The sequence below is a fragment of the Thalassophryne amazonica genome, chromosome 7 (assembly GCF_902500255.1).
Source record: "Thalassophryne amazonica chromosome 7, fThaAma1.1, whole genome shotgun sequence".
Classification (NCBI taxonomy): Eukaryota; Metazoa; Chordata; class Actinopteri; order Batrachoidiformes; family Batrachoididae; genus Thalassophryne; species Thalassophryne amazonica.
The window spans coordinates 31,932,411-31,960,246 of NC_047109.1; the positions used below are offsets into that span (position 1 = coordinate 31,932,411).

The 27,836-nt window shown below is 42.1% G+C and overlaps 1 protein-coding gene across 3 annotated transcripts in view; it reads left to right on the top strand.

Moving 5' to 3' along the window:
- Positions 1-27,836, top strand: part of cdk14 (cyclin-dependent kinase 14) — a 715,009-nt gene that overhangs the window by 543,925 nt on the left and 143,248 nt on the right. For 2 of the 3 annotated variants that reach the window (XM_034173975.1, XM_034173977.1), the window contains one exon: positions 20,185-20,335. In XM_034173975.1, the coding sequence (XP_034029866.1) occupies positions 20,185-20,300 (116 nt within the window). In that variant the 3' untranslated portion in view covers positions 20,301-20,335. The remainder of the gene's footprint in view (positions 1-20,184; positions 20,336-27,836) is intronic. The other variant, XM_034173976.1, reaches the window with a different exon arrangement.

Here is a 27,836-nt window from a genome sequence, read left to right on the forward strand (position 1 = left end):
AATGTCATAAGCTTGATCTACATTTGTTTCAGAGATAATTGAACTCCAGTCCTGATCTTTAAGAGCGTTGTTGAAAGCATCAATGTTTTCTTCAGTTCTTATTCGCTTAAAAGTCACCTTCTTATCCTCTTTGACCTTACTGAGCTTGCAGTCACACAGAGTAAAAACAGGTAAATGATCAGTGATGTCACATAGTAGTAAGCCACTAAGTGTAGGAACCCCAATATTATTAGTAAAGATATTATCAATCAAAGTAGCACTGTGTGATGTTATTCTACTTGGTTTAGTAATTGTGGGATACAGAGACAAACTGTACATTGTGTCTAAAAAGTCATCTGTTGCTTTATGTCTAGATGGATTCAGAAGGTCAATATTGAGATCACCACAGATGAATACATAATTGTTTATGGTTGAAAGTTGAAAACCTTTCTTCCATAATTTTAGTAAAAATATCAATATTTGATCCAGGTGAACGATACACACAACTTACTATGACATTTTTCTGCTTTCTATTACAAATTTCAATAGTTACACATTCCATAATGTCATCTATCGCAAAAGACATATTATCAATAACCTTGTATATTAAGGATTTGTGGATAAGTAGTGCTACTCCACCTCCTGTTTTGGTTTCTCTATTTATATTCCTTAGCTCATAACCATCAAGACTAAAATTCATATCTCTCTCATTGCTAATCCAAGTTTCTGTAATTGCAATAATACTGAATGGGAAATTGAAATTGTGCAAATAATCTTTAATAGAACTAAAATTGGTGTATATACTTCTGATATTGAAATGTATTATTGATAGCTTCTCCTGGAAGTTTATGTTTTTGTTGTATTGATCTTAACTGAGATAATTACAGTTACAAACAACAGAGGAAAGACAATTGTTGTCAGGGTCTATATCAAGTAGATCATCATGTGTGTTATATTCCATGTAATTAAAAGTTTCCAGTTCCATTTGTTTGTGTTGTAGTATTCTCTGTAGCTTACTAAGTCATTGTTGATTGGTGGTGCAGGCATAATTGATGTTAGAGTCTAGAGTCTTGTATTACCTTATTTCCTCTGCCCTTCTCACCACCATCACTCTGGCATTCTCTGGGCTCCCATTCAGTTTAATGAAGACTTTACAGTTTGATACCCAGGTGTGTTGAATCTTCTGCTGCTTTTTTGAGTTGTCTTGCTTTCTTTGCAATGTCCGCATTCCGTTTAGTTAAGTGTTCATTAATAAAGACGTTAGTTAGCATATGTGCAGCTGCAGCACCATCAATTAATACAGCTTCAACATAACATAACATTTTGAAAAAATTTTGTAGAACATGTTCACCTCTGCATGGTATGATGCATGGTATGGAAAATAAGTCTGACTGTGCCTCCAAACTATGCCCATTATTTAGATCAGATAGCATAGCTATTACAAGGACAATACACTAAATGAAAGAACATGAACAAAAAAACTGTATTTTAAGTTTGGGTGATGCATAACATGGCATTGTTTGCTAAAATACAAAGAAGCTATACATTATATATTTAGATTGACCAAAATGTGGGATCTTTTCAAGCGAACTTGACCCTTGACCCCTAAGAGTGACAGTTTTGACCTCTGTGGCAATTGGACTCATCAGAAATGGGTTTCTCATGCTCAGAAACATGGAAATACATATTTTGTTAACATTTCCATCACATTTAGATCCTACGACACACCTCTAGCTGACCCCAGGGGTCAAACTGCGAACGCCTCCACATCTTAAATCAAAGCTTATGTCATCAAGAGCAAATCCTGAAAGTTTCATGCTTCTTTCATTTTGTGCACAATTCTTATGCTTAACAGCCCCACAATTAACAAGCATGTTACAACCTCAAATCAGAAAAAGATGGGATGATGTGAAAGATGCAATAAATAAAATAAACAAAATAAAACAGCTGGGAATCGTACATTCACTTTGACTTAAACAAATATTTCATTGCACAGTATGAACCGAATATATTTCAGATTCTGTGTGGTTAACTTAATTTAATTTGTCAGTAAACATCCATTCTTGCAGTTAAGGCCTGCATCACAGTCCAAAAAAAGTTGGGACCAGGCCAGTTTTTTTTCCTCTGGGTCAGAGATACATCTTGTGGATGTGCTGGGACACAACATCAGTGATGTAACTTGGGGTCACTGGGTGTTTCGCGTCTTACAACATCAGACACGCTCGCCCAGGGAATCCAACCGGGGTTGATCAGACTCCGGCCTGTGTCCCAGCAGTGTTTGCTCATGGATCTTCCCTCTAGATCCGTAGTCACCTTGTGGCTTTCTCTGCGGCATCAGTTGCAGACCTGATGGCCTTCCTCTTTGCCTCCCCTTGCAGAGAGACCACCCTGAAAATCTTCAGCAGCCCACCTCCAGAGGTTCATAATGCGTCTTCCAACCTTGCCTCCTGCTTTCGTCCACCAGCTCCTGGTATTTGGCATGTTTCCTCTCATTGGCCTCTTCTATCTGCTCTTCCCAGGGCACTGTGAACTCCAGAATGATCAGCTCTTTGGTGGAATCTGACACAATGATCATGTCCGGTCGGAGCCGTGTAGATGTTATTCTGGCTGGAAACTTCAGCTGTTTGCTCAATCCACTTCTAGTTGCCAGTCCGTGGCGGAGGTGAGGAAGCCAGACTTCGCCCGTGGTTGAGTGCTGGGCTTCTATTTGGCTCGATGGAACCTGATGGTCTTCCGCTTGTGTTAATGGTGTTAATGGCCTTAGCTATGCTGTCAGCAACAGTCCTCAGCACCTGGTTGTGGTGCCAACGATAGCACCCGTTTCCAAGGGCTTTTGGGCAGCGGCTGAGGAGGTGTTCCAGGGTTCCCCCTCTTGGACACTGGGGGCAGGATAGTGATTCTGTTTTGCCCCAGACATGGAGGTTAGCTGGGCTTGGTAGGACGTCATAAACAGCCTGGACTAAAAACGTGATGCACTGGAATTCTGCTTTCCAGATGTTGGACCAGGTGATCTTTCGTTGCAGAATATTCTCCCATTTGGTCCAAGCTCCTTGTTGCCCCATTCCCATCCTGTTAGCTCATTCTTCCTCCACGCCGTTCTTTTTTCCTCCTCTAAATATAAGGATTAAATAATCACATTTCCAAGTCACTGAATATGTATTCGACTTCATTTATATCAATCATTCAGAAATGCAAACTGTATGGTACTGTATGGTAAATCTGTCTGGCAGTTCTCAAAAACTGACTACACAAGGAGGAGGCCAGTGAGGGAGGCCACAAAGACATGGCACCTCTAAAGAACAGGCTTCTGTGGAGAAACAGAGAATGGTACAACATCTGTCTTTTGCATCCCCATTCACAGATTCATGTGGAGTGGAGTAGAGAAGGATTGTCAACAGGAAGACAGATTAAATCTAGGCTTGGGTTTACCATGTGCCTTCTGGCAAACTGCATCTGAAATTTACAGCACTGTCCATCTGGGGGGGGGGTCAACTTTCACTGCTCTTACATTAAAACTAGTTACCTTTAAATATAGAATAAATATAAGCCTGTGTTTGTTTAACTACATAGCAAAGCCTATTAAATAATAAAGATGATAATAGTGCCAAGCTGCATGACACAACAAAGCCCAAGCTACAGTTTTGTCTTTTCTGCACTCTGCCACAAGGTGGTGCTATTCCTTTTACATACAACAACACAGAGGCAATGGCAGAAGTCATCAAACACATTACATTTTACACTTATGGTATTTAACAACATGACACAACCAAACTGACTAAACCAACTGAACTACAAAACACAACAAATCAACAACACTAACAACACTGTTAAACTAACATAAACCACAATAACAACACTTAAAACCCCAAGCTCCCATAATGCAATGCAGCACACCAATTTACATTCTTAGCGACTGGCCATTTGTGTCCTTGTCGCTCCCCTTCTAAACGTCTGATGAGCCCTTCCAGGTCATTATGTCATTGCGACATAACAACATTAAAAATCTTGCATAGGGTGCCAAATTGGTTTGAACCGTCACTGGCCATACAAACATTTGGAGCCAGAAGCCAGTGTTGCTGAGAGTGAGTCTCTTTGGAAATTACATCACTCTCAGCTGGTTTCATGCCAACTGAAATAAAATCAACCAAACGAGCCGACACGATGGGGTTCACTGAAACCAAACATGTCCAGAGGCAGAATTAAGCCATCGGATCACAGAAAAATCCTGATGCATCTTGTGAAGTGAACACAAACTCCACCAGTCAGTGGCTGTGGATGCATGAAATGTTAAAGTGTTTAATATTGTCAAATGGGGCATTTGGGCTTTGGCTGTGGAATGCTTTCTCAGGGCTCATCTAGTTTTATGATGCACTTAGAAAACAAATCACGTACCTCTGCCGAGAGCCAATAGTCCTGTTTGGCTGTCCTTCCCTGAGCTGATGTGCAGGTAGGGGCGCTGTTTACCAAGAATACCAAGAATAAGTACCAATAATATCAAAATTAAAGAGAGACCTAAAATGTTCCTTATAAATGATCAAAATGTTCAGTATAAATGAACCTGCCTCTGGTGATCAAGTTCATTGACTCTTCATCTCACTATACACCAAATCTGTTCATGTTTTTGAGAATCCTAAAATGTCAACAGGGAAGAAAAATGATCGTAATTTAAGTCTTGGAAGAGTACAAATTTTCTCTAAATATGTAGGAAGGTGTATTTTGTTTTCACAGATTCATACTGTATACAGTATTTTACTTGACACTGGAGCTTGGCCTGCAGCTATTTCCTTTGTCTGCCTGTCTCTTTAGCTTCCACTCCCTCTTTCCTCTTTGTGTTTTTCTTTCCTTTTGTTTTGAGCTCCCTCTGCCCTGGATCATATATCCTCCTCCTCTCCATCTCTCCCTCCTCTCCCACTGAGAAAGCGGTGAGGGTTGTTTTTGTTCCCGGACAGAAACCTGTCTTATTATTTAGATGCCGTTGGGACACTCAGCCCAGTTGGACCTCTGCTGGCCTCTGAAATATGTTCAGTTTGATTTTCTATCATCCTGATGTGTTTGCCCAAAGAAAAAGCACATTGTGAAACTTTAAACAAGGGCTTATTCCCAAAAAATACCTTACAAACAGAGCATTTTAATTTGCCATTTACTTGATTTAGCACATTGTTGATTTCTAAGGTGCACATTGAGGATCTCATGTAGCCAAAATCAAATCTTGGGGTTTCACAGAGTTTAACTTTTAATGACATCAGAGTTTTCTTTGTGGTGGCGTGGGACAGAGAAGGACATTGTTTTAAGAAAGCAGATCATTTCTAGGCTTTAGTATCCCGTGTGTGTTCTTGAACTGTTGCTAAAATTTAATATTTTCTTTCTCAGAAAATCCTTCTGTATTCCACTCCACTGTGAAGCTATTTTGCTGGTTATACAACCCCTGGCAAAAATTATGGAATCACCGGCCTCGGAGGATGTTCATTCAGTTGTTTAATTTTGTAGAAAAAAAGCAGATCACAGACATGACACAAAACTAAAGTCATTTCAAATGGCAACTTTCTGGCTTTAAGAAACACTATAAGAAATCAGGAAAAATAATTGTGGCAGTCAGTAACGGTTACTTTTTTAGACCAAGCAGAGGGAAAAAAATATGGACTCACTCAATTCTGAGGAATAAATTATGGAATCACCCTGTAAATTTTCATCCCCAAAACTAACACCTGCATCAAATCAGATCTGCTCATTTGTCTGCATCTAAAAAGGAGTGATCACATCTTGGAGAGCTGTTGCACCAAGTGGACTGACATGAATCATGGCTCCAACACGAGAGATGTCAATTGAAACAAAGGAGAGGATTATCAAACTCTTAAAAGAGGGTAAATCATCACGCAATGTTGCAAAAGATGTTGGTTGTTCACAGTCAGCTGTGTCTAAACTCTGGACCAAATACAAACAACATGGGAAGGTTGTTAAAGGCAAACATACTGGTAGACCAAGGAAGACATCAAAGCGTCAAGACAGAAAACTTAAAGCAATATGTCTCAAAAATCGAAAATGCACAACAAAACAAATGAGGAACGAATGGGAGGAAACTGGAGTCAACGTCTGTGATCGAACTGTAAGAAACCGCCTAAAGGAAATGGGATTTACATACAGAAAAGTTAAACGAAAGCCATCATTAACACCTAAACAGAAAAAAACAAGGTTACAATGGGCTAAGGAAAAGCAATCGTGGACTGTGGATGACTGGATGAAAGTCATATTCAGTGATGAATCTCGAATCTGCATTGGGCAAGGTGATGATGCTGGAACTTTTGTTTGGTGCCGTTCCAATGAGATTTATAAAGATGACTGCCTGAAGAGAACATGTAAATTTCCACAGTCATTGATGATATGGGGCTGCATGTCAGGTAAAGGCACTGGGGAGATGGCTGTCATTACATCATCAATAAATGCACAAGTTTACGTTGATAGAGCTGTGCTCTGCACTGACTGGTCGATTCACCAGTGCTATGCACCCCACAGTACTGTGCCTGACATGGGATATATTGTGCCATGTGCAAAACATTTGAAGCAGTCTCGTGAATGGCCCCACCCATTTAGAATGCTATGAGACTGCTATCCGGTGTTTTCAGACTGCACCTCGACACTTTTCGGATGTGGGCCAATTTGTCATTATGATGCCATTTGGCCTCATTCATGCGATGTGTGGTGGGGGTCTTAAGCCCAGGTTACACATAGATGGTTTTGTCCGCGGGTAGTACGTAGACCGAAGTTCGCTGTAGTTCCGGCTGTTTTCATGGTGGAAAGGGGCGGAGCATTTCGCCGGCGTTTTGAGTGCCATACTAGCCGCAAATACGCGGATAAAACGCCGCTAAATCCGCCGAATAAAGCGGAGTTTTGACACAGTAGCATCCGGCACACGTCGGGCAACGGGGGTTAATACTCAGTCCTTTTACAATCACAGGTTAAGACGCGCATGAGAACGGCGGTGTTCTGCTGCCGCCGATAATGCCCTGTGTACCGCTGGATTTATCCAGGCAAATCCTGCGTTACTCCAGGAACTTTTGCTTATAGGCACCGCCCCCATAGTATAATAGGCTGAAGCAGCTGTCAGTGCAGGGGGAGGGAGTGACAGGGAGCTCATCTCTCAGCCTTTTCTTTTCTCTCCTTTTCCCCTCCTCAACGTGTTGCTCGTTTCCACCGCAGGGCTACCCTCTGCTTCTGAACCAGACCTCTTGGTAAGTCCTTGCCGCTGCCAATTTTATTTTAGGAGGTATACTGGAGCTTCTCTGCAAAAATAAATAAAAAATAAATAAATCTGCATGCAGCGCGCTAGCGTTTTTATACTGACCGCCACCTATCAGCCGTTTGGAACACCATTAACCGGGAGGTGGCGTTTAGAACAGCGTACTGTCCGCTAGCGCCGCCGTTTTGTCTGCCTCTTTTGCCGGTTAAAACGCCTTTGAGGACGCCGATGTGGGCTCTATCGCCATTTTACACGCAGTTGGTTAGGGATACAACGCCGGCTACCAATTACGGCGGTGTAAACTGCGGCACTACAGGAAGGGGCGGGATGACACGGCGATTAAAAAGTATCAAACGCCGTTGTTCGCGTTGTCTCCGTCATCAGGCCACTTCTCCGGGAGCGCTCCCAGAATTATTCGACATGTTGAATAATTTTTTCGACGATTCCCGGTGAAGCCGGAACCAAACCACGCCCCCGTGCGCCGGCGTTAACTACGGCGTTTGATCCCTAAAACGGCCCGGAGGAGGCAAAATCTCTGCCGGGATGCTTCCGGGAGAGTTTACCGTCTATGTGTAAACGGGGCTTTAGGGTCATTGTCCTGAAAGATGAACCATCACCCCAGTCTGAGATCAAGAGCGCTCTGGAGCAGGTTTTCATCCAGGATGTCTCTGTACATTACTGCATTCATCTTCTCCTCAATCCTGACTAGTCTCCTAGTTCCTGCCACTGAAAAACATCCTCACAGCATGATGCTGCCACCACCATGCTTAGGGATGGTGCCTGATGAACATGACTTCTGACATTCACAGTAAAGAGTTCAATCTTTGTCTCATCAGACCAGTGAATTTTGTTTCTCGTGGTCTGAGAGTCCTTCAGGTGCCTTTTGGCAAACTCCAGGTAGGCTGTTATATGCCTTTTACTAAGGAGTGGCTTCCATCTGGCCACTCTATCATACAGGCCTGTTTGGTGGATTGCTGCAGAAATGGTTGTCCTTCTGGTGCGTTCTCCTCTGTCCACAGAGGAATGCTGGAGCTCTGACAGAGTGACCATCTGGTTCTTGGTCACCACCCTGACTAAGTCCCTTCTCCCCCAGTTGCTCAGTTTAGACAAGTGGACAGCTCTAGGAAGAGTCTTAGTGGATCCGAACTTCTTCAGTTTATGGATGATAGAGACCACTGATCTCATTGGGACATTCAAAGCAACAGAAATGTCCCTTCCCCATATTTGTGCCTTGAGACAATCTGTCTCTGGGGTCCAAACAAAATTCGTTTGACTTCTTGCTTGGTTTGTGCTCTGTCAACTGTGGGACCTTATTTGTAGACTGGTATATGTCTTTCCAAATCATGTCCAATCAACTGAATTTACCCCCAGGTAGACTCCAACTGTAGAAACAGCTCAAGGATGATCAGTGGAAACAGGATGCACCTGAGCTCAGTTGTGAGCTTCATGGTAAAGGTTTTGAATACTTATGTACTTGCGATTTCTTTGTTTTCTTTATTTTTTTAATAAATTTGCAGTAATGTAAAAAAAAAAAGATTTTTTTTTTTTTTTCTTCAAATCGTCATTGTGGGGTATTGTGTGTAGAATTTTGAGGGAAAAAATGAATTTCTTACATTTTGAAATAAGGCCGTAAGATAACAAAATGTGGAAAGCGTGAAGCACTGTGAATACGTTCCGGATACACCATATATCTCTTTCAAAGATATTGTGTGTATCTTGGTGGCTTCCCTCATTACCCTCCTTCTTGTACAGTCAGTCAGTATACACACACAACACTCATGTGTGCACTGGGCTGTCTTCTTTGCTGTGTTGCTGAAATTCTGCTCAAAAACATCTTTGATGCCAAAATGATTTTAATTGTTTATTTAATGTTTTTTGTGGTGCATTTTACCAGTATTGCATGATATATATATATATATATATATATATATATATATATATATATATATATATATATATATATATATATATATATATATATATATGCCCCAAACCTGAAGAAATACCATTGGCCAAAAGACCCAACACACGCACACACACAAAGAAAAATATCGTTTTCATCAGAAATGAGTCCATGTCCTGCAGTTGCAAGAAGAGGTGTACTGGCACTGATTTTTAATAATAAGGGTGGTGTGCAGAGCTGCAGTAACTATCTAGGCATGAAGCTGATCAACCACAGCATGAAGTTATTAAAAAGCGTCATGGAAGCTAGGATGAAATAATAAATGAAAATCTGCAACGTGGTTACATGGTGAGGAAGAACACAACAGATACAATGTTTGCTTTTTAGAGTGCTGGTGGAAAAGTATAGTGAGTTATTGGATTGAGAGAAAGCTTATGATATTCAGGCTACCTGTCTGTCTTTGGACAAGATGGATCACTTGCATGTTCCAGTCCACCCAGTTGTAAATGGGGACCAGCCTTGGCTGGAGAAGTAACCTTTGATGGATGTGCGTCCTTTCCAGGGGGAGTCGTAGACCCTCAACTGTTTCATGCTGCAGAGTCTGGAAATAAACCGCTACCAGTGGGCCTCAGGGCCGATAAAGGACTTTCTTCACCCTTGTCCTGTCATAGGGTGTCCAGAGATAGATCCTAATATTTTCATGCACTGTCCCCGAAGTGCAAATGGTTGCTCACATGTAAATGTATTAAAAACCCAAAATGAAAAGTTGTTTCACACTATTTCCTTCTTTCATTAACTATACTAATTCACTAAATGAAAAGTCATTAACAGATTGAAAATATACAGTATTTACTTAAAATGACATTAACTCACTTTATGTGTAAACATAGATTCGCTCAGTCTTCAGGCTCAGTAACATTACAAATGAACTGCTCTTAAGCAGGTCTGTCATTGCTAGTGTCACCGACCGAACAGCCCCCCTTAAAATTCGGTCCACCCTGCCTTCACTGCGCATGCATAGTTTCTGAGCGTCAGCAGCAATTCACAAATTATTGCCTTGTTCGTGCTTAAAACTTCACTCCAGTCATCTATCTCAGCCACAGATATCTGAAGCTTTTGTACAACAATCATTTCCACATAAATTCAGCATTATTTCATAATTAAGGACATGGGAGCGATCAGAGTGCCATAGCAGCACATCTGAGTCTGACGTTCCGCCATGCATTCGTCATTTCAGTGCGCCAGCAGCAATCCACCGATTTTCACCTCGTTTCTGCTTAAAACTGACTTTAGAATGATTTAAGAGCTTTTACTTTGTCATCTGATGGTTAATAATCACATTATTCCCTTTGATTGTTTTGGATGTAGAGAGTCAGACTCAGACGTGTTCAGTGTCGCTTGTAATTGGTAGTAACCTGGTGCATAGTCGTGTATGACACAGAACTTCAAACCACAGTTTGGGACAATTGGGACTGGTTTCCTTATTTATGGAATCAGGAAGGCAATAACCAGCAGCAGGAGACCGGCCTGCAAGAGTGAAAGGGAAAGTTTACAGGACAATACCATCTATGTTGTACGGCTTAGATATGGTGGCACTAATGAAACGACAGACGGCAGAGCTGAAGATGCTGCAGTTTTTCTTTGGGAGTGATGAGGATGGACAGGATTAAGATTTAACATATCAGAGGGACAGCATAGGTAGGATGGTTTGGAGATAAAGTCAGAAAGCTGAGGCTGAGATGTTTTGATGTGCAGAGGAGGGACCCAGGGTGTAGGGAGGAGGATGCTGAGGATGGAGCCACCAGGGAGGAGGAGAAGAGGGAGGCCATAGAGGAGGTTTATAGATATTCTGCAGGAGGACTTGTAGGTGTTTGGTGTGAGAGAGGAAGATGATGCAGAGAACAGTGTGAGGTGGGTGATCTGCTGTGGCGACCCCTAATAGGAGCAGTTGAAAGAAGAAAAAATATTGAAATTAAAATGCGTAGAAACCCAACAATTATTTTATTGGTCTGTCACAGCATATTTGAGTTGAAAGCACAAAATGAAAATGAGCTAATAGTGCAGATGTTCCACTTTATTTTGAGGGTAAATATGGAAGCGGCTAAAAGGTTCTGCCTCCAACGTGATTATTTAAATAAGCAAGATGTTGAAGTGAAACGGGTACGAGAATGATTCTTCACAGCTTGACTATCACTACACCACATGATTTTTGCCTGCTGTTTTCGGCATGCACAGGTGTTGGGTAGGGTTGTGGAATCCAGTGACTCGGATGCTTTTGTTGGTGAGGACAGGCTTACGGAGAGACTTCCTGGACAATGCTGTGACCTTTGCAGAATCACTCCGTTTGTAGCACCTGAGAAGCTGAGTGGGGGATCGGGGTGTGTGAGTTTGCAATTGCCCTGGATCAAGATTCCAATCCAGGTTTTTAATTATTTACTGGACTTGGCCATCAGAAGTGTATCTGATTGTGATTAAACTGTTGAACCTGAAGAAACACTCACTTATCTTAGCAGTGACATTCATGTCTCTGGATCCTCTGCCTTTGAGATCGAGACAATCCTGAGAAGAGCTTGTGAGGTCGTGAGATTGCTGGACAGACGTGTTTGGCAATGTCAGTGGCTTTTTAGCAGAATGAAGGTCCAAGTCTTTAGGGACCTGGTTCTTCCTGTGTTAGTGTACGGTTGTGACCTGGATGTTAGTCAGAAACCTACTGCCATGACTAGATATCTGTGGGACTCTGTCCCTTCGGAGGATCCCTGGGTTCTGTTGGAATGACTTTCTATCAAGTGAGTGGTTACTTAGGGAAACTAAGATGAGGAGTATCACTTGTATTGTGAAGGAGCATCAGCTTTGACAGTATGGCTTTGTGGCACATTTCTCAGTGAATAATCCAGCCTGAGTGGCTCGTGCACCGAGTGTTACGGACTCCAGTGGCAGGGGAAGGTGAAGGGGTCTCCCACGCTTCACCTGTCTGAGGCAGATAGATGGTTATTTTAGAGATGTCTGGATGGACTGGTTGTCTGCCTAGGTGGTTACCATTCAGGACCCAAGGCGGTTCCATTGTGTTGTGGATGTGGTGAAGTGCAGCATCAGCTTATGCTCCCAGACATTGTAACACATACACACAGGAGTCTGCAAAAACTCAAGGTGCGTTTTGGGTAATGTGTTACTGAATTTGTTGCGGCCCTCACGAGGGTTGTGCATCCGTAGACATTCATCAACAAATGTGTGTTGTCTTGCACCTGAAAGGACACTGTTACGCTCATGATGCAGATGTGCAAAGAGCTATGTGCCGCGATTACCGAAAGAAACCCAATTTCTTCACAGATTGGATGTAAAAACTTTCCAAAGGTGATGAATTGGAAAACAGTGACACTGTCTGATGGAGAACATACCAAGCTTTAAACAGATGTGTGATTCATGCGATTTCGTGCTTGTTATTGAAGTAATTGTTTAATGAGGCAGAACTTTTCAGCTGACCCTTGTAAATTCAAATCTGATGAATTAGGAACTGCAGCACAGTTTGTGTAACTCCATTAAAAAAAAAAACAAAAGACTGAAAGTAATTGGACACTTAGCTGTTGAGTTGTTTCAGTAATAGTTGTGTGTGTGTGTGTGTATTTTCCCTCATTATTTCCTTGACCGGTCAGCTGATTAAAATGTTTTCCCTTGATTTTGAGTGTCAGTTAAATAAAGAAAGGTAAAAGAACATACAACAGAACTGTAAATCTGCTTTGAACAGGCTGTCTTCAAAATCTAAGTCAACGTGCATGAAGGAGACTAATTTGGGAAGACACCATTGACATTAACTGTGACATATTGTGTGCATTGTGGGAAACATAATTGACTGGCTTCCATTGTGTCGTCTCTTTCAGTCCCCATCTCTCTCTCTCTCTCTCTTTCTCTGTCAGGAAAATGTCAACAGGTGTTACTTTTGCATAGCAAGGCCCCGTCCACACATACACATTTTGGAAAATGTGCCTTTTCTTCTGGCTTTCACATGCAAACTGTGTTGTAGATCGCTGAAAATGGGGCTTTTGTAAAACTCCTTCTAAGGTGAAGATTTTCTGAAATTCCATTTCAGTGTTTATGTGTAGACAAGAAAAGTTTTTTTTCTTTTATTCCAGGCTTCTGACTGGCCAACATGGCAATACGGTTTGGCACTTATAAACACCTATTGCTTTGACTTGCTCTTGACAGCGATTGACAGTGTCTTTTGCATTTACATTTGGGGTAATATTTAATAATGTTAAAGCAGATATGTACAAGCAAATGTTTCAGTTTAGACTTCATATCCACTGTTTGCTGTGTTAATTGCAGACCCGCAGCAGGAAAATAGCAGTACAGACAAAAAAATGTGTTATCAGCTCTAAAATACACTCAAATTTGTCTGTATGGTATGGTAGTGTCGGAACAGTTAAGTGGCTGATTTGTGTTTTCACCGCCAGCAAAACACTTTTGTTTGGCAGGTGGAACATGCAAATATTGAAGAGCACATCATTGAGCATGCATATGCTGTCGTTTTTATTTTATTTGTCAGATTTATTATCATCTGAAGAATTGACTGATGTCTGTGGTGAATGTTGATGTGAATGAATGAGGCGCTGTGACTCTTTCAACTTTTAAAATAAGTCCATTTTCTTGTTGTGGCACAAAGCGCTGGCATTCTCTGGTTCAGGCTGAGAAACGCACAAAACACAGAGGTACTTCTTTTAAAATGTTACGTTTTTTTCAGCCACGACAAGGAACTAAAGTATTTTCAGACGTCGTTTTTCAAAATCAGGACATTTTATGTGGATAAGTTTTTGTCAGATTTATTGCAGCTTTCAGTTGTTGAGTCAATCAATGGACAGCATCAATGGACGTATTTTGACTTATTAGTGACTTACAAGTAACGTGTGTCAGTAATCGCCTAACTTACCTACAACTTATACCCCACGTATCCGGGACGTATGAAACATATACTGAAAACATTGTGCATGCCCAAAATTTTTCTACGTACTCACTGTATTAGGATATATCAGCGTGCTTCAACGTGCGCTTAACTTATACAAAAGTTACCCATAACTTATTAGATGTACGCCAGCGTATGCCAGTGTTTTTAATATGCTCAACATATGCTGGCTAAATCGTCACGGTGTGACAGGGGTGTTAGCCAGCTGTACAAGTGCTACTACAGCTGTTCCGCATCAGCTACATTGATTTTGTGGACACTTGCCTTTATTCTTTGTCATGGATGAGCAGTTACATTAAAGGAAAGTATGTTTTGCTTTTATCACTCATGAGTCATTTCAAAAATTTGCTGTTCTTTTCCTTTTCAGTGCCATTGTACTGCATACTGTTAAAAAAAAAAAAAGAGAGAAACATTGTGCATTGATGACTTTATTAAACAAATTCAAGTTACTTTTTGGTTCAACCACATTTTCACAGTGAGACAAAGTTTAAGTAACATATCAATCTTCCAGAATTGGGTTATTGCATGGAAATATGTTCAGTATTACATGACAGGCTACATAATTACACATCACCCGCCCTTTAAGCTTCGTTATTGTTGCATGGCGGGCTGCAGTCTGAGACGTGTTACCACTGACATGGTGGTAATTTTAATGAGTGAATACCAATTTAATTCCACAGATTAGTATTTTTCATCATTATTAATCCTGTTATCAGCACCTAGCAGGTTGTAAAGCATAGAAAGAATTAGAAGGCGATGGTCACTAAAAGACTGATAGCTCATTTTGATTTTTGTAATGCTTGTTCTCTCTGCCTCTGTCTCTTTTTGGCATGCACATGAGTGGCAGGCAGGCTGAAACCATCAGAGCCGCTAAGTGAAGAATAGGAATTAATTTTGTAAATGAGGACAAGAGTGAATAGCTAAATGGCAGAAGCATCATCTCCATGTGGAAGCCTGGATTTTCTGTTTGCTTTTTTTCTTGAGGAGGAAGGATGTGTTGAAATTATGCAGATGGGAAATGAATGCACAATAAAGAAGTGGATAATGACTCCAGTTGTGAGTGTTTGGCTCCAGCCCCAGCATAGTAATCGTGTTCCTTCACTAGAATGGGCTGGAGCCAGTTGGGAATGGCCCAATGAATGCTTAATACACCCAGTACTCACAGCTGAACAAACCAAATAAAAGATACTGGTAATTATCAAGACAAAGCAAAAATGTCACATAGATTGCAGCAAAATGGATGAACCTTTCAAGTCAATGTCCCGTGTTATATCAGCAGCATGTTAGACGTGACCGTGTTATGGATTTATCCAGACAATGACAGATTACCAGACACAGTGACAGAATTATGGGCAAACACTGAGCTCCTGAGGCTGCTGTTGCTGTGAATTGGATTGTGACTTTGTTTTAATTTGGTTTCAGCGTTGATATGTGCATGTTGGGCAGCTGATGTGAGTAGAAAGAAGCCTGGAGAAGCCACCTCGTCTCTTTTTGGACTTAGATATATCGGCATGTTTATAGGTTTTTGTGTGTTGTTAAAATTCTGTTTATTCAATGATGAGTATACAATGATCCGCCATATCGAACACAGCGCTAAGATCTAACAGTAACAGAACTGTGATTGTGGCCAGATCCATTGCAAGCTAGAGATCATATACCACTTTAGTAAGAGCTGTCTCCATGGAATGGGGTGTTCTAAATGCAGACCGCAGTGGCTCAAATAGGTTATTCTTAGTAAGGTGGTCCACAAGCTGCTGTGAAACCACTTTAGAACAAAATGATAGATTTGATATTGGACTATAATTTTGCAGTAGACCACGATCAAGGTTACATTTCTTAAGAATTGGTTTAATCACTGTGGATTTAAAACATTTAGGAACCAATCCCGAGGTTAGTGCCAGATTAATAATTCCCAACACAGTATGCCCAGGTGTAGGCCATGGGTGCTTAAACAGTTTTGTTGGTCGTGCAGGTGTCACGGTACCTTAACACCCATAGGGCAAGTACATTTCAGGCATGGCCAGCAACATTTTGGTATTCTGAGTGCTCATAATCAGAGTGCACACTCAGGTGTAGGTCATGAAGTGGTTGTATTTATTCACTTCGTAATGAGAATGTTTTGGGCATAACATGAATTAAACCAAACAAAGTATCATCTGTCACTCCCATCAAGAGCCAGTGTGCACCAGCAACTCTTGCTTTCCTACTTTACTGATCAGACTCCAAACTCAAGTGAGAGGTTTTCTGTCACATTAATGGATCTGTGCCAGTGTGATTTCCACTGGAAATGTGTAGAAATTAGCTATTTTCCCTCAACAGGATGAGCAGGTATAGTTAATGGATGAATATTTGACACTGCAGTATCTTTCTGGTTAGTAATGGAAAAAACTGATACACTGGTCAACAGGATTTCTCTTGCATTGAGTTTTTCAGCGGATTTTGGGTAATGTGGGGGCACTAAAACTGAATCTGGGTTTAGCTTTTGCCAGTCACATCACGTTTTTGAGATATGAAAACATAGTTCTTGTAACAAACATTGAAGCAAAAGCTGCAATGTCACACACCTCTTCAGTGCCATAAATGATATTACGGCTCTTGTTCACATTTCAGTAACCTGGTTTAAAACTATGCTTTTGAAGCTGCTTTTGTGCATGATTAGTGGTGGCAAACTCGTGAGTGAATGAGCAACTTTTGCATAATCTATCAATGCGTAACGTGCAAATTGCAAAAAAAAAAATGTGATGTGATAGAGGAAATCTGACCTCAAATTTGGATTGAGCACAGCGAAATTACCCTAAATCAGTTCTCAGTCCATACAAGAAATTTTTTTTTTTTTTTTTTTTTTTTTTTTTTTGCTGACTAGTGTTATCGATGGCTGAGTCCTTATTCAAGGGCTGTATCTGTCTGAGGCTGCTTGTCATAAGTGGCATAACTACACTGTCTCATTTCAAAAGCTCATTGGAATGCAGCTGATGAATGTAGCCTTCTTCCCATGAAAATGGGAATAACCATAGACTGTGTATATACTGGACAAAGCCTGTGTGATGTCATCCATTAGTTTTCTATAAAGATCCAGAACAGCCGAAATGACACCCTTGTCTGAGTGCTGCCATGTTGAGAGCCCGGCCCTCACGGTTGCACGATGAACTCATTAATGCATAGAGACGTGGAGTGTGAGTGCCTCTATCAGTGTGTGACAAAAAAAGCCTGAACAGGCCCCTCTCTTCAAGATCGAAGCACCAGCTAACAGACTAACCTCAGTTCTGGTGTTTATTAAGTCATATTTCTGGGGACTGCATGGTGGGTCTTCTAACAATTTACTTTGGTGTGAACAGTAAACGTTCTGAGTTATAATTCCATGTGTTTGAAATAAAATACTCCAAACAGACACATCAACAACACAACAGCGAATGGCTCCACATCAAGTGGACGGTGGAGGCTACGAGAGGAGTCACTGGGCTCAGCCGCTGTCACTCAAAGCAACCACTCCCACAATTATACAGAACTTTATGGATTTAAACATCTTAAACAAAGAAGTTACAAATTAAAATCACCCACCATACAGTTGTCATGAAGGAAGAAACTATCTATAGAGACCAAAATTGTTTTGTTTTTTTGTACCAGGCTCTAAACATGTTTATTTAGATATTTTAAATTGGGCTCCCATGGGAATGTGCTGTGTTTTGGAGCCAGCTTCAAGTGGCCAGTCAAGGAACTGCACTTCTGTGTTTGGGTCAAAATGTGGGCTCAAGTGTTGCCACTTGGACACAACAGGTCATCTTTCATGGCCCAAACAGTCCCAAGAGTTACTGCACTTTTTCTTTTTTTCCCAGGACAGAATTGCTGGTAAATTTAAAAAAAACAAAACAATAACAAAAAAAGGACAATTTCAGGCTCTAGTATACATACGAGGTCTGTCCGTAAAGTATCGTACCTTTTTATTTTTTTCAAAAACTATATGGATTTCATTCATATGTTTTTACGTCAGACATGCTTGAACCCTCGTGCGCATGCGTGAGTTTTTCCACGCCTGTCGGTGACGTCATTCGCCTGTGAGCACTCCTTGTGGAAGGAGTGGTCCCGCCCCCTCGTCGGATTTTCATTGTCTGGAAATGGCGGAATGAAAAGGACTTTTTTTCCATCAGAATTTTTTCAGAAGCTGTTAGAGACTGGCACCTGGAAACCATTCGAAAAATTTATCTGGCTTTCAGTGAAAATTTTACGGGCTTCACAGAGAATAAGGACTTTAACTACAGGTTTAAGGACCCCTTTAAAGGACGGTCGGTGCGCCGCGCTGCGAGCTGCGACGATGCGGCACAAACCACTGGATCATTTCTAAGCTGATGGCTCTGTGGATACGAGACCGTCGTGTGCTCTTTCTCTGGTTATCACAAGACCTGGACATCAGCCATTTTCCGGCAGATTTCACTTTTAACAAGAGATTTTGTCATGGAAAGCCGCGCGGAGGCTTCGCGCGTCACGACCGATTCGCTGATGAAGCCAGACAAAGGAACACCTCCGTTTCCGAGTGTTAGAGGACAAGTTGGGACATGTCCAGCTCTCCACAAGTTCTTTTATACTCACTCGACTGGTAAGCACTGAAAGCCGAGATAGACATGTCCCAACTTGTCCTCTAACACTCGAAAACGGAGGTGTTCCTTTGTCTCGCTTCATCAGCGAATCGGTCACGACGCGCGAAGCCTCCGCGCGAAGCCTCCGCGCGGCTTTCCATGACAAAATCTCTTGTTAAAAGTGAAACCACTCCTTCCACAAGGAGTGCTCACAGGCGAATGACATCACCGACAGGCGTGGAAAAACTCACGCATGCGCACGAGGGTTCAAGCATGTCTGACGTAAAAACATATGAATGAAATCCATATAGTTTTTGAAAAAAATAAAAAGGTACGATACTTTATGGACAGACCTCGTACAATTACAAATAAGTAATGTTTTGTCACGTGCAGAGTTCAAGGTTGCTAGCTGACAGAGGGTAGGTGTGGCATAAACTGACGTAATTGTAAAATACTGCGTGGACTAGACCTTTTCTCTTTGTAATGGTTGTTTCGGCCTCCAAGGTCTCAGAAGGCCAGATCTTCATAGAAAGCAACCTTCAAAGGATGCTGTGTTGCCTTCCCTGCCATGACAAGTTTAACCAGCAGGCCTGAAAATGACAACTACTACGATTACTACTACTACTAACTACAACTACTCCTACTTTTTCTTTTGACTGCTCCCTTTAGGGGTCACCACAGTATATCTTAGTATCATCTGTCTTCATTTCACCCTGTCCTCTGCATCTTCCTCTGTCACACCAACCACCTGCATGTCCTCCCTCGGCACATCCATAAACCTCCTCTTTGGTGTCCTTCAAACCATCTCAATCTCACTACTCTGTCTTTTTCTCCTACCTGCGCCATGCATCTATGTTCATTCCTAATCCTGTACATCCTCATCTCTCCCAAAGAAAATTGCAGCATCTTTGAGGTTGGAAAAAGACATGCATTATGAATGAATAAAATGAAACACTTCACACAGAAAGGTCTCGTTACTCTGGCTATTTTCACAAGTCTTGTATGGAAACGTGCACGCTACGTACAAAATAGGATCTTGCATGTCTTGAGTTGTCATGAATACTTCATGTACAAGTGCCTCATGGAATCCCTGAATATATGCTGCACGTCAGGCACAATATTTTAAAGCTACAAAATATCCTGTTGGAGTATAATTCCCTTGTTTGCAGAGAGTGCAAAAACTAGTTTAGTTTAAATGGGGTTATGCGCATTTTAAGTTTCAAACTGTTGTCTGCAGTTTTTCCTCAGATCTCTTGTATCTGTAACGTTCTGTGCTGGTTCTGTAGTAAATACTCTTTGCTTGTATATGGTAATGTAAATATCCCAGAAAATGCTAATGCCTGTTAGATGTTACATGTGCTGACCTAAATTTATTTAATGCTACATTTTAACTCAATACATTGTGCTGCAAATATTCAAGTTCTTCTGGCAGCCCGTTTGTTTTTAATGAGTCGTTTAATGTTCTCTCATGCCACCAGTAATGATACTTATCTCTGTCAGTTTACATCGTAGTTGTAATTCACTCATGTCTGTTCTTCTGCAGTGTCTTCTATCTTCACTGTACCAAATGTCAAGCTGCAGACAGAGAGCGGGGACAGCATACAGGTGTGTGCGCGAAGGAATAGTTACGGCAAAGCTTCCTCTGGCAGCAAACACTGACTGGAGGCAGCATCCTGCACATGATTGCATACCAGGTATGTGCTCATTAGCTGACAGGAAGAAAACTGAAAGCAGTAGCATGCACTAAGGCTTTGTTCAGACTGGCAGTTCAAATTGGAATTGTTGCAAATCTGATACAAAACAGACCTCACTGGTTGACTGTTCAAATCATATACAGCAGGTGACCAGATCCGATTTCTGTGTCCGTGTTGCAGTCTGCATTGAGACTTTTGCTTTTATTCAGTGAGTGTGAATATCCAGTTTATACAACCCCAATTCCCATGAAGTTGGGACGTTGTGTAAAATGTAAATAAAAACAGAATACAATGATTTGCAAATCCTCTTCAACCTATATTCAGTTGAATACACCACAGAGACAAGATATTTAATGTTCAAACTGATAAACGTTATTGTTTTTGTGCAAATATTTGCTCATTTTGAAATGGATGCCTGCAGCAGGTTTCAAAAAAGCTGGGACAGTGATATGTTTACCACTGTATTACATCACCTTTCCTTCTAACAACACTCAATAAACGTTTGGGAACTGAGGGCACTAATTGTGAGTGTGGTATAAAAGGAGCATCCCCAAAAGGCTCAGCCGTTCGCAAGCAAAGATGAGGCAAGGATCACCACTTTATGAACAACTGCATGAAAAAATAGTCCAACACTTTAAGAACAATGTTTCTCAACGTTCAGTTGCAAGGAATTTAGAGATTCCATCATCTACAGTCCATAATATAATCAGAAGATTCAGAGAATCTGGAGAACTTTCTACACGTAAGTGGTAAGGCCGAAAACCAATATTGAATGCCAGTGACCTTCGATCCCTCAGGCAGCATTGCATTAAAAACCAACATCATTATGTAAAGGATCTTACTGTGTGGGCTCAGGAACACTTCAGAAAACCATTGTCAATTAACACAGTTTGTCGCTACATCTACAAGTGCAAGTTAAAACTCTACCAAGCAAAACGTAAGCCATACATCAACAACATCCAGAAACGTCGCCGCCTTCTCTGGGTCCAAGCTCATTTGAAATGGACAGACACAAAGTGGAAAAGTGTGCTGTGGTCTGAGGAGTCCACATTTCAAATTGTTTTTGGAAATCATGGACGTCGTGTCCTCTGGACAAAAGAGGACAAAAACCATCCAGATTGTTACCAGCGCAAAGTTCAAAAGCCAGCATCTGTGATCGTATGGGAGTGTGCTAGTGCCCATGACATGGGCAACTTACACATCTGTGATGGCATCATCAATGCTGAAAGGTACATCCAAGTTTTGAAGCAACACCTGCTGCCATCCAAGCAATGTCTTTTTCAGGGACACCCCTTCTTATTTCAGTTAGACAATGCCAAGCCACATTCTACATGTGTTACAACAGCGTGGCTTCGTAGTAAAAGAGTGCGGGTACTAGACTGGCCTGCCTGTAGTCCAGACCTGTCACCCATTGAAAATGTGTGGCGCATTATGAAGCACAAAATACGACAACGGAGACCCCGGACTGTTGAACAACTGAAGTCATAAATCAAGCAAGAATGGGAAAGAATTCCACCTACAAAGCTTCAACAATCAGTGTCATCAGTTCCAAAGCGCTTATTGAGTGTTTTTAGAAGGAAAGGTGATGTAACACAGTGGTAAACATACCACTGTCCTAGCTTTTTTGAAACGTGTTGCAGGCGTCTATTTCAAAATGAGCAAATGTTTGCACAAAAACAATTAAGTTTATCAGTTTGAACATTAAATATCTTGTCTTTGTGGTGTATTCAATTGAATATAGGTTGAAGAGGATTTGCAAATCATTGTATTCTGTTTTTATTTACATTTTATGCAAACGTCCCAACTTCGTTGGAATTGGGGTGTACGATGACAGTTTAGGGGAGTTTTACTGTATTTACGGTCTAATTTATATTTTTAAGTTTATGTAGTATAAAATGACCCCAGGTGTGTTGTCGGATAACTGTTTGATCAGCTAAGCATGCCATTAAACAGTAGTGTGGAATAAAGACAAATGATGTGAACAGACTAAGCAGCAGCTGAAACATTGCCATGTAACACAAACATTTGAGGCTCCTGTGCATGTGGCGCGTGTGTCTGAAGCAACGCAAAGTGCAGTGCTTCAGACATAAAGTGTTACATATGAGTTTTTTCTTTTTCTTTTTTTAATTTTTTTTATTTTACGTGTTAGTGTGGGCTTGCGTGTGTGTTTGTGCGTCTACCTGCCTGCCAGCCTGCTATCACCCGTCTGTTAGCAGTGGGGTGAGAGCCACCCCTATCACTGTGTAAGCTCACACAGAGCTTTACGTGGTGTAAAAAGCCACAAATGTAACAACACACAGTGGGAAGCCGACGAGTGTTCAGACAAAAACAGAATCGCAACAATGCAATTTGAAACACATTTCAAACTACCTACGAATTAGGTTTTAATAGATTTTGAAAAAAAAACAGATTCCATGTGACTTGCGAGTGTTCGGACTTGTAGCATGAAATCGAATACAAATATGACATGCACGTTTCAGATTTTTACTGTCAGTCTGAACAAAACCTTCAGTGTCTGTCACATTGACAGACTGAGGAAACATATGAGTAAAGAATATGAAATTTTGATACCCGTTTGTGTCTGTTTTTGTTCTGCACAAGTCCTTTTCTCATTCATTAAATGCATTGCTTGTTAGCTGGTATCCGTTGGCAGTTTTGTACTTGTGCGTTTTTATCTGGACATCACAGTGCACCCGGCGAGAAGGTTTGTTTGCCGTCCTCGCTGTTGCAGCTGTACTGAACACCGGCAGAGTGGAGAGGACCCTGCCAGTGCCCAAACATCGTGAGGGCGTATGACATCATGAGCCCTGAGCTAGCCAAAATTCTAGCCACGTTTGCGTTCAGACCTCAATGAATCCTGCTGAAATCCGGCTGCCCCTAGAGCACATATATGTCTTGAAACCAGGAAAATTGTTCTGCTGAATGTGACTCTTTGGTTGTCAGTGGAAATGAGATGTCATCTGTCCATCAGATCCCAAATCCACCAGAGGCCAACAGGTTACACGATATTTTCAACCGGACAATTTTTTCAATCTGTCATAGTCACACCAGATAAAGAAATGATCACAGAAACTTTCAGCATTGTTTTTATGAAAAATTTATCCAGTCTTGCATGGAGCACAGGTCCATGTCATGAGACATGTTCTCAGGTTACTTGTTTGTGCACAAATTACTTTTATGTTGAACGCTTAAACTGTACAAGGAAAGCCATTATTTCTGTTCTAATGTTCTCTTCTGATGCAACGTGGGAACATGAAACAGTTACTGATACAGAAACATTGTTTCATGTTTTCCTCCATAACTGATATAATCCTCTTTCACACATCTACTCCAACCCCAAGCATGTCCACACATTACCCAGAGGAGCTTCACGAAAGAATATAAAGGCCTAAATTAGTTGAACCAGACATTTGTTGGACTTTAACCTGCCAAGTTCTGAGTATGCGCATATAGTATCTGGCAGCAAGGCATCAGCAGTAGATCCTTCTATTGAATATGGCCATGTAGGCCAGCCTTTGCTCCCCACATGCTTCAGTGAACATTGGCTACCATTGCAAGCGCACCAGATTTACGTCATTAGGCCACTTTTGGTGGGTATTGCTCACTATAGATGGAGAACATTCCATAAAATCTGCAGTTTTGGACATGCTGTGGCCCCAGTCATCTAGCTATCACAACTTGTCCCTTGTCAGAGTCACTCAAATCTTTGTACATCCCTGTTGTGTTGCTTCTAACACATGAAATGTTAACTTGGTGCTGAATATTTTCCGCTGACAGGTGCCATTGTTTTGAGATAATCAATGTTTTTCACTTCACCTGTCAGTGGTCACAGTGTTATGGAATAAATGGTTTAGAAAAAAAAAACTGCTCCATGATTTCTGTAGGTGATTTAACTGTATCACAGTATCTGCAAAGAAAATGAAAATGACACTGTGGTTCTTCAGTAGTAGTATTCTAAACTGTCAGGCATAGAGTAGGCATGGCTCAAACTACAAATGCAAACTCTCACAACTCATGGTGTAAGAAAAAGGTTTAATGAGTATAACAAGCAGGGAGTCGGTACACGGAAGGCCCAGCAGTGAGTCAAAGGCAGCAGACAGACGTGAGGGTGAGGCATGGTCCAAAAAACAGGCACAGGTCAAATACACAGCGTGGTGGCATTCAGAGGCAAAGACAAATATAAGGTCAAAGGCAAGGCAAAGTCAAAATACTGACAGGCAGAAAACAGGACTAAACAGGACTTGGAACACGGGCTGGAAAGTGACATGAAATCAACAATCTGGCAGGGAACTGTGAAACTGTGAGGGCTTAAATAATGGGCAGGGTAATCAGAGTGTAGAACAGGTGTGACGAAGGTTCTGGAAGGGGCGTGACCAAGAAACACAAAGGGCAGGTGCAAGAGGGAGAAGTGAGACAAAAAGCAAAGCAGACCAAAGCAAGAGAATTAAGTAACAGAAAAAACAACAGTGAAAAAGATGATGTGCCCAAGACAAACAATAATTAACATGAACAAAACAAAGGGGGCAAAACTAGGACATAAAGTGACAAGCCTAAAAAGAGGACAACAAGAAAATTAAGACAATGACCAAAACTAGAACGGAACTGACACTGGCTAAAGTATAAATGTAAATAGAATAGAATAGAATAGAATAGAAATAATTTATTCATTCCAAGCTGGGAAATTTCTTTGCAGTTGCAGCATTTACACTTAGACAGTGCCCCCTTGTTCCCACTATTAATAGTAGAATAAAATAAAAAAAATAAAATAGAAATAAAATATATAAAATTAAAATTTGAAATAAATAAAAAAATATAATATGTACAGGAAAGTGTGCAATACTATTATACAATGTGCTGTAATAATTTACAGTAACAGTATATTAGAGCCGATATATGGATTAGCAGTATACACCAGATGTCATGGGTGTTTCAATATACTGATAAAGGATGGATCAGCTTTTATTATACAGTGTGATGGCATGTGGCAGGAAAGATTTCCTGTATCTGTCCCTTCGACAGCGGAGCTGAAGCAGCCTGTCTGAGAAGCTGCTCCGCTGTCCGACCACTGTACGGTGGAGAGGGTGCTGTTCATTATCCATAATGGACAACAACTTCCTCAGTATCCTCCTCTCCACCACCATCTCCAGCGACTCCAGCCCTTGACCAAGTGCAGAGCCAGCTCTCTTAATGATCTTGTTCAGTCTATCTGAATCCCTGGCTCTGATGCTGCTGCCCCAACACACAGCAGCAAAGAAAATGGCACCGGCAACAACACTATTGTAGAACATCTCCAACATCTTGCTGCACACATTGAAGGATCTCAGCTTCCTCAGGAAATAGTCTACTCATCCCCTTCTTGCACACAGCGTCAGTATTAGATGCCCAGTCCAGTCTGTTGCCGATCACCACTCCCAAGTATTTGTAGTCCTCCACCTCCTCCACCACCTCCCCCCTAATCCTAAGTGGCTGTAAAGTCGTCTTCTTCCTCCTGAAGTCAATCACCAACTCTCTGGTCTTACTCACGTTCAGCCTCAGGTGATTTCTTTCAGACCACTCCACAAAGTTGTCCACCAATGTCCTGTACTCCCCCCACACACACACACACACACACACCCACACACACCCAACAACAGCTGAGTCATCAGAATATTTCTGTAGGTGACATGACTCAGAATTGTACTGGAAATCAGTGGTGTATAAGGTAAAGAGAAAAGGGGAAGGCACAGTTCCCTGAGGAGCTCCTACGTCACTGACCACCACATCAGACAGGACACTGCCCAGACGGACAAACTGTGGCCTGTCTGTCAAGTAATCAGTAACCCAGGAGACCACTGAGTCATGGACACCCATTCCCCGCAGCTTCACACCCAATAGCAAAGGCTGAATGGTATTGAAGGCACTCGAGAAATCAAAGAAAGTGATTCTCACAGTGTCTCCTCCACCATCCAGATGCGTGTGGGCTCATTGCAACAGGTAGATAACGGCATCCTCGACTCCTAAATGGGGCTGGTAGGCAAATTGCAAAGGGTCCAGATATGACATCACCTGTGGCCTCAGCTGGGCTAGGACCAGTCTCTCCATGTCCTTCATCACATGAGATGTGAGAGCGACTGGTCTGTAGTCTTCGAGGTCCGATGGCCTTGACTTCTTGGCAACTGGAACCACGTAGGACGTCTTCCACAGCAACGGGACTTTCCCCTGACTCAGACTCAGGTTGTACAGATGTACCAGTACAGGGGACAGCTGGTCAGCGCAGGTCTTCAGGATCCTGGGTGTGATGCCATCCGGGCCTGCCACCTTCCTCTGATGTAACCTTTCCAGCTGCCTCTTAACCTGGCCTGTCGTCACCGTTAGCTGGGAATGTTTACAGTTGTCTACACTGGTGGGGGAGGAGGTGAGTGGGGAGGGGGAGGGAGAGGGGGTGCAGATGGAGAAGTACTGTACAGGAGAGCGCTGCTGGATGGATTGAGCAGTTTGGGACAGTGTAGGTGTGTGGGGGGATGGGGGTGTCAGGGGGGTGGTAGGAGTTGAGCTAAACCTATTAAAAAACAGGTTGAACTGGTTTGCCCTATCCAGGCTCCCCAGAGACTGCCTGTCTCTCCCCTTCATCCCCGTGATGTGCTTTATTCCCATCCACACCTCTCTCACACTGTTCTGCTGGAGTTTGAACTCCAGCTTCCTCCTGTAATTGTCCTTGCATGACCTCAGAGTCTCTCTGAGTTCACGCTGCACTCCCCTCTGCTCTTCTCTGTCTCCCGACCTGAACGCCATCTTCTTTTTATTTAGAAGGGCCTTCAGGTCACTTGTAATCCAGGGCTTATTGTTCGAGAAGCAGTGCACAGTCCGGGCTGGCATGATGATGTCCTCACAGAATCTAATGTAGTCTGTGATGCAGTCAGTCATATCGTCGATATCCCCCCCATGTGGCTCACAGAGTACCTCCCAGTCCGTTGACCCAAAGCAGTCCTGCAGTGCCTCAGCCGCCCCGTGTCCACCTCCTCACCATCCTGGTGTGCGCGGGCTGCCTTCTCACAAGGGGGACATACTTGGGAGTCATCATGACTAAGTTGTGGTCTGACCTGCCAAGTGGGGGAAGAGCTGTAACATTGTATGCATCAATGACATTAGCATACAGTAAATCCAACGTTTTGTTTTCCCTGGTGGGGCAGTCAACATACTGGTGGAAGTTATTTAACGTTTTGTCCAATGAGGCATGATTAAAGTCACCTGTAATGATCATAAATGCGTCCGGGTGTTCAGTCTGCAATTTAGCAGCGGCTGCGCTAATGACCTCACAGGCCGCCTCTGCCTCAGCTGATGGGGGGATGTAGACAGCGATCATAATGGCGGACGTGAACTCCCTCGGTAGATAATATGGACGCATCCCCACAGCCAATAGCTCAATGTCCGGGGTGCAGATACGTTCCTTCACGTTCACATGAGCAGGATTGCACCACCTCTCGCTCACATAAAGTGGAAAAATAATAGTGCATAAATACAA